This window comes from Cheilinus undulatus, linkage group 3, assembly GCF_018320785.1.
Source record: "Cheilinus undulatus linkage group 3, ASM1832078v1, whole genome shotgun sequence".
NCBI classification, from domain to species: Eukaryota; Metazoa; Chordata; class Actinopteri; order Labriformes; family Labridae; genus Cheilinus; species Cheilinus undulatus.
The window spans coordinates 41,692,081-41,704,730 of NC_054867.1; the positions used below are offsets into that span (position 1 = coordinate 41,692,081).

Sequence of the window (12,650 nt, forward strand, 5' to 3'; positions counted from 1 at the left end):
GTCCTCAGGCAACACATTATAGCTAACGTTTTGGCATGATGTAGAACTCAAAGAGACACAAATTAAAACACGTAGGTTTCCTTCTTCGTACCATATGGTTAAGCTGCTCTGACAACAGCTCAGTAGGGTTCAGATCAGAAGACTGTGCTGGCCTCTATTACAGTCAGAATTGTGGCTGACTGCTTATTCTTTAAATATTTTCGTTGACATTTTGGGGGTGGGTTTTTGGTCTTTATCCTGTTGTAGGATAAAATTGGCCCTTAGCAAGTGCTGTCCACAGGGTATGGCATGGCATTGCATTGCAAAATCTTGTGATAGGTTTCCTTCCCCCAAGGTCCCTTCCACTCTTTACAAATCTCCTATCCTACCACCTCCAAAGCACCCAAGACCATCATGCTGCCTGCACCTCGCTTGACTAATGGTATATATATATATATATATGTGTGTGTGTGTGTGTGTGTGTGTGTTTGTGTGTATATATACAGTCCTTAACAAATTTATCAGACCACCTATCATATTTGTCTCAGAGACCATCCGGCATCACGAAGTGCTTTATTGTAGACACTTTCATTTTCAGTGAGCTCTCCACGTTTTACCATTTTGAACAGGAATGAAGAATTTCAAACTGAATTAACCTTTTTATACCCAAATTTGAGCTGGTACACTGGGCTTCTCTGAGAAGTCAGAAATCTATCAAGCATATCATTTGAGTTAAAGAGCTTCTACATACTGGTGTATTAACCATTGCAGAAACATAAAAAATGATTTTGGTAATTACCAGTGCTGTTAGCTTAGGGCAGCTGTAAACTTTTTACTGGCTTCTAATTATCTACATTATGTTTTTTAAACAAGTGCTGTAATAGCATGTCAGTTATGAGCAGATTTTTGTCAGTAGACACAAGTTGTATGGATGCCTCCCAATGTCTCTCAAGTCCTCGGGCAACAAATTGTAAGTCACGTTTCGGCATGACGTAGAACTCAAAGAGGCACGAGTTAAAACACGTAGGTATAACCACACCAAGCCCAACTTTCAGAAAAAGATTTACAGTGACTTTGATACAGTTAGACACCAATTTTTTCGAGAATAGTGGCGTAGGAGTTCACATTGAGCAATTTATTGTGACAGTCCATGTCAATACACGCATGGACTAGGTCTTCTTAGATGACAATGACGGGTTTGTATAGGTTATTGGACTGGATGCATATTTGGAGAATGAATATAGCAGGAGTGGTTCATCATTCTGCCCATTTGTTGTCTCTGTTTTACTGAGTTAATATCACATCTACATTTTGATTACTTAAAGGGATACTTCAACATGTTGGCAAATTCGCCCATTGCCATAATTCCTATAGTCTTAGTAATAGGTTCGTTTCCTTTAGTTGTCAGTAAAGCTGTTTTAGATCTGGGGGGACCGTTAAACCAGCTGCACCACTAACACTATGTTAAAAGACGGAATTTTTGTTTTCCCTCATCAAACTCATCAAATACACAATCCAACAACTCCAAAACACTCTCGTGGACAAGCTGTGACCTGCACATTCTCCACGCTATGAAATAATCATGGAACATTACGGGACGGAGATGTTTTAAAGTTAAATGCAAAGCCAGAACTACACTCCAGACATGGCTGCCGCACTGTGTCACTCTGCCCAGTGGTTCACTCAAAAAATAGTTCTGAGTATTTGCTTCATGTGTTGTAATGGTACATAATTATACGTTATTATTGCATAGCGTGGAGAATGTGCAGGTCACAACTTGTCCACGAGAGCGTTTTGGAGTTGTTGGATTGTGTATTTGATGAGTTTGATGAGGGAAACCAAAAATTCCATCTGCTAACATAGTGGTAGTGGTGCAGCTGGTTTAAAGGTCTTCCCAGATCTAAAAACAGCTTGCACCGAAAACTAAAGGAAACAAACCTATTACTAAGACTATAGGAATTATGGCAATGGGAGAATTTGCCAAAATGTTGAAGTATCCCTTTAAATGAGAGTAATGTAAAACCACACTTGGTTATAGAAGTCACAGATCCATTGGCACATTGCACAGTTTTGTTAAACTACTGGATGATCAGCCCTTAATTTTTGTACATTAGTTTCCCTAACATTTGCTTTAACTCCAGGTCAATTCCATGACTCACATGGCTAAATGAATCCACAAGATAGTAACAGAATCCAAATCAGTTTCCTTCGCCATAATGACGATATGTACAATTTAAAACATGGTTTAAAATTATCTCAAGGCTTGAAACATCAGTTCATTAGTTGGTTATTGGTTGTTTGGTTGGTTGTTTAGTAGGATGGCTAGATGGCTGGTTCGCTGGCTGGCTGGCTGGCAGGTTGGTTGGTTGGTTAGGTTGTTGGTTGGTTGCTTTGTTGCTTGGTTAGTGGGTAGGTTGGTTGGTTTGTTCCTTGATTCATTTGTTGGTTATTTAAAAGGTTAGTTAATCGGTTGGTTGTTTCTTTGTTTGGTCAGGTGGTTGATTTGTTGGGTGGTTGTTTCCTTGTTTGCTTGCTTGCTTGCTTTGTTAATTGGGTAGTTAATTGGTTGGTTGATTAGTTGGTTGGATATCTTGTTGGTTGGTTGGTTTGGTTGACTCTTAAATAATTCTATCCTATGGGAGAGGGGAAGGATGGCCTTAGAAAATTATATACATCTGCCAGACAGTAAAATTTGTGCTTTTATTTTCTGTGGTTGTTGATGAAAAATGTACGGTTATATTGTGTTTACTAACAGAGACCATACAACCTTGAAGTCTATGATGAAACATTTAGTACAAAAAAGCGTCCACCTTTTTGATCATGAACCGATCCCTCTCACGTCTTCCTGGCCAAAATGTATATGTCATGTTATCAGCAGATTTAAGTACCTATGAGGTATGAGTTTGCAGAATTGATTCATATTATATTGACTTTGTGCAACTTCCTGAACTGCTGACATTAATGCCATCAGACAGCAATAATAACACCAGAAAAGAATTTGCGTGATGACACACCAATCTCTCTCAAATCTATGTAGGAAAAAAAATTGGGTCATGTTGTTGGCAGGATGAGGCATCAGTTAAAAACGTGCCACCAAAGGCACGTGTACCAGGTTTCTCTGGCAACAGCCCAAAATTTTGTTGTTGATGCAGACCATTGTTTTCAGTTCAGTTAAAGATGATATGTAGGTAGGTAGGTAGGTAGGTAGGTACACAAAAAAAAATGGGCAGATTTTTATCATTTTGGAGATATTTCCAATGTCTCTCAAGTCCTCTGGCAACACATCACAGGTCACGTTTTGGCACGATGTAGAACTCAAAGAGACACAAATTAAAACACATAGGTATAAACACAACAAGCATGACTCATAGAAAAGATTTCCAGTGACTTTGATGCAGTTAGACACTAATTATTTTCTCTAGAATAGTGGCGTAGGAGTTCACATTGAGCAATTATTGTGACAGTCCATGCCAAGACACGCATGGGCTAGGTCTTCTTATATGGCAATGAGAGGTTTGTATTGGTTATTGGATTGGATGCATTTTTGAAGAATGAATATAGGAAGAATGGTTGCAACATCTACATTTTGATTACTTAAATGAGAGTAATGTAAAACCACACTTGTTTATAGAAGTCACATTGGCACATTGCACAGTTTAGGTTGACTACTGGATGATCAGCCTTTAATTTTTGTACATTAGTTTCCCTAACATTTGCTTTTCTAACTCCAGTGGTCTTGATTTCTCGTGAAGGATGTGGTGAATCCTGACACTGGACAAGAGGAGAACCACTGCTATATTATAGGGGTCTATTAGTGAAACACGACATGGAAAATCGGAGTAATTCAGACTGAGTAGTGATTTATACTGGGAGACTTACCATCCAGCCACAGTAATGATGTTGTGTACGAGACAATAACAGACAGCTAAATGATTCCTTGAGTTTGATTTTTGATGAAATATTGAAAATGGATCCAGCATAGCTCCTGGTAAGAATGCCACACCCACAACAGGAAGCGTTCACAATGACTTTTTTGATGTCTTTTTGATGAAATTCTTTGCTACGAAGTCTGATTATAATGTGAGGTGAGGTTCACTTATAAGCCCTTCAGGTTTCCTACCTCACCAGCACATTCTGTACTTTACCCTCTCCCTGTGAAAGATATAGCTATGTCACGAAAAACTGTATATCTCTGTACAAATAAATAAATAAATAAATAATGAAAAACTGCTAAATGTGTTAACCCGGGTCACTAAGGCTACATCACACTGCAGGCCTTTATGCTCAATTCTGATCTTTTGCTCAGATCTGATTTTTTTTTCTTGGGCTGTTTACACTGGAGTCAAATTCCAAAAGATCAGACATGCATCTGATTTAGTACCACACATTAAAGTGGCCTGAATCTGATAAGAAAAGGAAATATTCAATGTGTTTTGTGCTGTTTTATACTGTCAGAAAAACATCAGATATGAGTCACATATGAACAAAAATCACCAGATTTGGGTGACTTTTAGCTGCAGTGTGGCACAAGGTTATATTTGGCCTGTTACCCCTGGGGTATTTGACATATTGGTCTGGAGGGGAAGTGGGAAGATTTCAGTATGTTTGTGGTAGATTCTTGATTATACAGGATAGAGATGATGCAGTATTTTCTGGATGGCAAGTCCTGGACCAAGAAAGGGTGGCTGACAGTTGACTGTATTGGTTTACCCACTGCAAGGTTAGAATAGTTTTGGATTTTTCATTATTTTAATTTTTATTTAGTTTTTACCTTTTATTTTAAATTTCAGTTTAGTTTTAATTCATTCTTACTGCTGATTTGTTAGTTTAGTTTCATTTTTATTTGCAAAAAATGCATCATTTTAGTTTAGTTTTATTAGTTTTGGAGTTAGTTTTGGCAATGTGGGATACCTGCCAGGGGCAAAACCCAAAAAGGCTCTTCACTTTTCAGTGTAATTATTCAATTTTAATGTTTATATACCAAAGAAGAGCTAAAATTACCATTGTGTGAAGTTATCTCCAATCAGATCAGGTGATTTTACTCTGTCCAGGCTTGGGTATTCATGTCAGTCACTATGCTAGTGTCAAAGGTTAAAACTAAAGAGATTCAGTTCCCTTTTCTATTTCATTTTAGTTAGTTTTGTAATCACACAATACAGTTTTAGTTAGTTTTTTTTAGTTTCAGTTGACGAATGTAATTTTTAAATTTTAGTATATACTTTGTTTTTATGCAATTATGGCTACTATGTTAAATTTAACATTTAATACTCTACTTTCTCTGTGATGTAAGACTGTGTTCTGTGTTAGTACAATTGTGGATGAATAAGATGAAATGTACTGTTGTTGATAAATGACATTAACTTAAATTAAAACGATGTAAATTTTGTTGCGTTCCACAGAGACAGTTAATGATTAATGCAACACACTCATGATTAAAATGGGATTTTATTCATCCTTTAATAACTATTAGATTATAATGGCACACCCATAGCATTTAAACAAACATGACTAATTTCACAAAAACTTCAGCATGCAAGTCCAGTATTTTTTGTGCAGATGCAGAGTTCCTGCGATTTTAGGGAGTCTCTCACATCATTCATCTCACACAGAAGAGGAAAACTGAACATTAAAAGAACATTGCAGAATTTCATTAGAGTAAAACCAAAGGGTGGCTTACAGCTCTTTAGCTCCAGATGTTTCATATTGGTAAAACATTAGGTTTCTATTGACTGTCATGATCAATAAATGCAAACACGAATCAATGATAAAGAATAAATGAATACTGCTGAGCATGTGAAAATGTCATTCTTATCACCAAAAAACATTTTGTAATTTCTAATACTTTATACTCACACTATAGTAGAGGAAGTACTATTTTACCTTGTACTCAATATTAACTATTTCTTCATTTAAATTAAAAATTGCATCCCTGGAACAGCACATTGTACTTTTATGTTCTGCCAAAGAACAGTTGAATACTTTGATAGTTTTATTCTTTTACCTGTTATGTAACCTTCAAAAATATCTGACAATATCTCTCTTTTTTTTTTTTTTTCTTTTGGTAAGAGGAGAAAACTGTTGATCTTCAGAATGCTGGTTTCACATGACACTTTAAGAAAATTAAGAAGTTAAAAGATGTTGGCTCTAATGGAAAAAAATAAGCTTGGACTGCATCAATTCTTCCCAAAATGGTGTACGGATTTTTGGCAGTTTCAGTCTAAATTGTTTTAAAATGGGTTGAAGAAGTGCGCATAACAGCCTAATAAACAAAACATTATAAGGGAAGCATGTCTCCAAATCCTCCTAAGTTTGTGCTAAACCCTTGATATCTAAATCTTAAGGATCTGCCCAGATTTAGATCTTTTTATCACTTCTCTTGGTGTTTTACAGAAAGGAGCCGCAGTCAAAAATTACGGATGTCAGCAAAATCCAATATTGTGCATACCTAGAAATAAAACATCTTCCAGTGATTAAAGTGGTCATTTAAGTTCTTTTTTATTTTAAATAGCATACAAGGAGCCTTGAAACATTTTAACCAGTTTACAATGATATTGCTTTTTGTGTCTCTGTGTAACAGTACAATCACAAGAGGTAACAGCATCTCAGCCTGTTATAAAAAAATTGACTTTTTCTGTTGCATTTGTGTTTGGTAACATATGCATGGAAACTAAAATAGGTAGATAACAGGAATCATCAGGAAAAAGTCATACTGGACACAGATACTGCTACACAAAGTTCTGACCGCTACACAGATTGCTCCTGAACATACAAACACACACAATAAATCAAACATCAACGCCAGAAAATTACAATTCAGACTACTTTTTAGCACTGAATACAATAAGGCAACATTCATTGGAATAATTAAAAATATAATAATGCATTGTTGTGTTGTCGAGAGGTGGTCCATACTAAAAATGACTAAAGCTTCATTTCTGAGCAGCAGTCCTTGGCTTGTTATAAACTAGGAAGTCTGAGATGTCATGCCACACATTGCTGTCGTGGTAGAGGTAGGTCATTGAGGACTGCAGAGACGGCTGAAGGGTGTGTGGGTAATATTCAAACAGCCACAGGACAATACCCCACACCAGAGTGGCAAAGAGTGGGAAAGGGTCGTGTTTAGGTTGGGGGATGATGCCTTTCTCTACAGCCAGGCGGGACAGAGCGAACAGGATCCGAGACAGAAGGTACATGTTGATCTGTGAAAAAGAGTTTTAATGAACATGTTTACTTGCAGGTTGGGAATTATAACAATGTAATCAGAAAAAAAGCAGCAATGATAACTAAAGGTGTATCATACCTGACTATTGATGTTGTTGTTGTCCCCAAAAACTAACCATCCTCCGATACAGGCAGCCAGAAAGGAGTGAGACTGCAAAGTCTTTCCCTGGACCTTCTCCTGCAGGGCTTGCAGTCCTTTGTATGTGAATACAAAATAAGCCAGGTTGCGAGAGTGGGTGTATGTAGCCTTCAAAATGGCTTTGAGCTTGTCCTTCAAACTATGAAACAGAATAAAAACATGATTTAACAACAAAGGTATTGGAAGAACCGTAATAGCATTGTAAGGTTAAAATGTTTGATGCTTCGATGACTTCCCATTCCATGTGTTTTAGAAAGATACTTTTTTTTGTTTTAATGATTGATAGTATCGAAAAACTGTATTCCATAAAACAAGTGCACAGGATAGGAAAATGTCAATCCAAAAAAATGCAAGGAAACATCTGAACTGTCGGAATTAAACAAAAACATTGCACATTTGGAAGATTAAAGTTTAATGATGAACAGACACAAACTTAAGTTCTTAGGACACTGTTTGAAATTACAGGAATGAAGATGAAGTAACAGACTTTAGCTTATGTAGGTAGTGTTAATCTCATAAATCATGACCAATATTTACAGCTCATAGAGGCTGATATTGATGATATTGCCATATTGATGGCGAATATCAGCAGGATTCTAAATATCTGCCAATACCAATAGTTCATTAGTAGTCTAATAACTGTAGCTACCGATGTCGTGCTGGTAAAATCGTGCATCCCTAGTAGGCAAGGCTGCCCATAAGGGGGGAGAAAAGGTAGAGCTTTCTGGGGCCCAGCCTAATGGGGGGCCATGGAGGGTCAGGAAAATCATGGTCCATTGTAAAGTTCAGCTGTGATAACCCTTTTTATATTTATCTTGAATAATAACACCTCTTATCAAAGAAACAAAAATAATTTTATTTATGTATGCTATAGTACAATATAGCCCTTCTCAAACTGTAAAATCCTTCTCCCAAAACAGAATTACCTTTTTTTGTAATGTTAACAATGTGGATGGGAACACTGACTAAACCAGTGGTTCTCAACTGATTGAGTGATTGATTGGGTTGGACAGAAGTGTCCATGTGCCAGAAATTAATTATAAGAGGCAAAATTTCTCAGAACTAGAAATTACCCAATATTGGGTGCCCAGGACTTCATTGTTTGCCTAACAGGTATCAACATAGTTTGAAATTAATTTTATATATATTGAGGTTTAGAAATGTAGTACAAAAGGGGAGGAAACAGTAACGAAAAGTAATTTGAACATCAGAACCTAATGATAGCTTGAGAAAACAATTGAGCTCCAAAATGGGGTAACTTTAGCCAGGATGCTAACAGGTACACACATGCATTGATATCGTCAATAAATCCTAACTGGGAAGATGCCATTCACTGAGTTTTTCAGGGGCCAAGTCTGTTGGCAGGCCAGCTTGTAGGCATGTCTTCTTAGCACACTGTTCCTATACAATGTAATTTGTTCAGAGTTGTCAAGTAACTAAGTACAAATACTTCATTACCTTACTTAAGTAGCGATTTTGGGTATCTATACTTTATTGGAGTATTTTTCAGCCTACTTTTTACTTCTACTCCTTACATTTTCAAGCAATTATCTGTACTTTCTGCTCCTTACATTTTAAAAATAGCCTTGTTACTCCTATTTCATTTCAGCTTGTTTTCATTCCGGCTTGTCATCATTCAAAAAAACACAAATAAAAAAACCCAAAACCTATCCAGATAAATCGCGCCATCCGGATAGAGTGAATTTCATTGTGGTTGGATGAGAAGTATAAACATAATACCATTCCGACAACCTATTGGTCTGTACGCAATCCATCGCACCTGCGCACGACACAAATCCCGTCACACTCCAGCAAGGAAATAACAGACGTATGTAGCCTAGTACAAAGGTGTCCTTTGCAGAGACTCAAGAGAACTCGAGCGAAATGTCCCAACCAAGCACCAGCGAGGAGGTTGGTAGTACACATATGTGGTTCTTGAATGTATTCGCATTGTCCTAAAATGCATTCATTTTCAATAGGCATAAATGTGGCTGAAACAGGTGCATCCCAGATTTTTCAACATTAACATTTTAATATAACGTTATAGCATAGACTGTAGAAAGAACTGGACAAACCCCGTGTGACGTCAGTTGTCTGCTTACAATAGGCGGCCTCAAACAGCTTTTGAAGCTCATTTGTGGATGCGTCAATATTGAAATCGCGGTCTCAACCAAACTTTAGATCAACCTAACAGCCCGCACTAAGCGCGACTTCCTGTCAGCCTGCTGGCTAGCATTCTGGTTGACAGAAACGGAGCCTCTGCCTGCTGAGCTATCTGTCAATCAAATAAGATGCGCCAATCACTGTGAAGTGAGGTTTATCCTAAATATAATCCAAACGATCGTGGTACAAAAAATTCACCCCGTACAATAAGACACTAGCTAATGAGACACGTTTGGGTGTTTTGAACCAGGCTGTAAACCAGTTTATTTTGGTTGTCAAAAACGGCTATTAACATGTGTGCAGACGGAACTTCCAGTTTCCCTGCAGCCAGCCTCAAGTGGACAGTCGCGGTATAGCAATTTTTTGCACTTCCACATTGGCTTCATTTTTTAGGACCGGAGGTTGCCGCTTGCATTATAGTCATTATGGCCTTTAGAAAAATGTTTTGTGGGGAGGTGGGGTAGTGCACTATAGGCCACTGTGGCGTGGCCTAAGCTTTTGTCCTTAATGGCATTTTTTCCCCTTACATTACTTTTACTTTTATACTTGAAGTAGTTTTGAAACCAGTACTTTTACATTTTTACTTGAGTAAAAAGCTTGAGTTGATACTTCAACTTCTACAGAAGTCCTTTTAAACCCTAGTATCTATACTTCTACCTGAATAATAAAAGCGAATACTTTTGACACTTCTGAATTTGTTTGCACTTTCTGTACATGTATGGAATAACAATCTAACTGGAAACTTGACCTCATATCAGTGTGGTACAGGCAGTGTGAAGGAGCTGATCTGCAAATTTTGGTATGTCTAAACAAGAAACTACCCAATATTGGGTGCCTAGGACTTGAAGTTTTGCCTCATGGGTATCAACATAGTTTGAAACTGTGATTGCATTGACGTTTTAAAATCTGGTACTGTGACAATCTTGTAGAATGGTACTCCATCTTAAACTCATTTGCAGCCCAGCTCTTACCTTCCACTTCTGAATAGAAATGTCATGACCAGGGCATGTGGTGCTCTGATTTTTGCTCCATATCTGAAAAATAAAAACACAGTAATGGTCAAGCTGCCTGCGATAACAGAACTTTTGGGATTATCTACAGAACTTCTGGTAGTCTCAGCATTTGCCACGAATAACGTCACCCTTGAGTCTTAATACAGCTGAAGCTAAGAACAACAGTAAAACTTAACAGCTGATATGCAAAAGTCCTACTAGCTCTCTAGCTTTGATAGCTTGCAAGGTGTACTAAATCAGTTTTACTCACACGGCGCCATTTCTGAATCCCTTTAGCACTGCTAATGCCGCTTTATACTTCTCCTGTTGTAGTAGATTATTTACTGTATAGAGTAAAGTTTTTATCACATCGGGACCTGCCATGACTGTCAGTCGAGTCGACAGGACATAAAATCAAGTTGCACATGCATCGTAGAAGTGTAACAGCGAAATCCCGTCGTAGTGCAACACAGCAACATGGGTTCCTACGTAATAGCAGTGTTGCAAATTACAGCGCTGTTTTTGACAGAGAAGAAACCACGAGTTGAATAAATCTGCTTTATGTTAACTTACATGATTGTGCGTATTTTAACGAAACTTTATAAAATTAAGTTAAGTCACGATTGGCAACGTTTTTGCCACTGTAGGTGTGTGAAGGCAACGGACCAGCCGTTGATGCGTAAAATACTACTAGTCATAAACGGTAGCTTTTGCACGTTACATAACAGTAGGTGAGGGTCCCATAGTAGGTCTCATAAAGGTAAAGACCACAATCTGTAACAATAACGATAGTGAACCAGTCTTTGTTAATTAACTTTGGAGAGCTGGTTCAATTTCACTTGCAACGCCCAAACCTGATTACTGCCAGACCTGCTGAATCCAGAAATCCCTTTCAAAAATAATCCGTCTGACAAAGTGAAGTAGGCTTAAAGATCTCAAAAAGCAACACATCATGCCTCAGTCTAAAGGAATTCAAGAACGGATGAGAAACCAAGTCAACAACATGCAGCAATCTGAAAAAGTTAGAAAGCCGTTGTAGTTCTTAGGCTTTGAGACAACAGCGAACCATGGTGAGAGCCATTATCCACACATGGAGAAGACTTGGAACAGTGGTAAACCTTTCCAGGACTGGGCGGTCTACTAAAATAACTCCAAGAGCGAATCAATGACTCATCCTGGAGGTTTAAAAAGAACCCAGAACAACACCTAAAGACCTACAGGCCTCACTGGACTCAGTGAAGGTCAGTGTTCACGATTCAACAAAAAGAAACAGACTGGGCAAAAATGGCATCCATGGGAGAGTTCCAAGACTCGTCTCACATTTGCCAAAAAAAAAACCCCTGATGATCCCCAAGACTTTTACAACATTGTTTTGTGGACTGGTGAGACATAAGTCGAACTTTTGGAAGGTATGTCTCTGGTTATATCTGGATATAAACCAACACAGAATTTCATAAAGAAGAAAATCATACCAGCAGACAAACATGGGGGTGGATGGTCTAGGACTGCTTTGTCCACTTCAGGGCCTGAATTACTTGACATAATTGATGGAACCATGAATTCTGCTCTCTACCAGAAAATCCCAAGGGAGAATTTCAGGCCATCAGTTCATGACCTCAAGCTCAAGTGTATTTTGGCTATGCAGCAATGATGCAATACACATCAGCAAGTCCACCTCTGAATGGCTTAAGAAAAACAAAATGAAGGTTTTGAAGTGGTCTTGTCAAAGTTAAGATGTAAATCCAATTGAGATGCTGTGGCATGACCTTAAATAGGCCATTCATGCTTGAAAACTCTCCAGTGTGGCTGAATTAAAACAATTCTGCAAAGGAGAATGGGCCAAAATTCCTCCACAGTGATGTGGAAGACTCACTGCCAGTTATCGCTAAGGGTGGCACAACCAGTTAATAGGCTTAGGGGGCAATTACTTTTCACATAGGGCCTAGTAGGTTTGGATGGCTTTTTCCCTTGATAAATAAAATCATCCAACAAAGGCAATAAACTGTGTACAAGATTTTGTAAAAGGTGTAAACTATTTTTGATAACCAGATTATTTGGAGTGGAAATCACAGGATAATTGCACATTGCTAAACAAACAGCCATGATAATAGTGACATTACAATATAGGTACTCTGCTGAATTTTATATTCAAAGAC

At 37.9% G+C, this 12,650-nt stretch overlaps 1 protein-coding gene across 1 annotated transcript; it reads right to left on the minus strand.

Moving 5' to 3' along the window:
• Positions 1 to 6,462: 6,462 nt before the first annotated feature.
• On the minus strand, positions 6,463 to 10,907 carry pxmp4 (peroxisomal membrane protein 4). Its single transcript, XM_041783321.1, has 4 exons — positions 10,766 to 10,907; positions 10,474 to 10,536; positions 7,280 to 7,478; positions 6,463 to 7,178 (listed from the first exon to the last, which is right to left on the minus strand). The coding sequence occupies exons 1-4, from the start codon at positions 10,876 to 10,878 to the stop codon at positions 6,909 to 6,911; spliced, it is 645 nt and encodes a 214-aa protein (XP_041639255.1). The 5' UTR covers positions 10,879 to 10,907; the 3' UTR covers positions 6,463 to 6,908.
• Between the last annotated feature and the right edge of the window lie 1,743 nt (positions 10,908 to 12,650).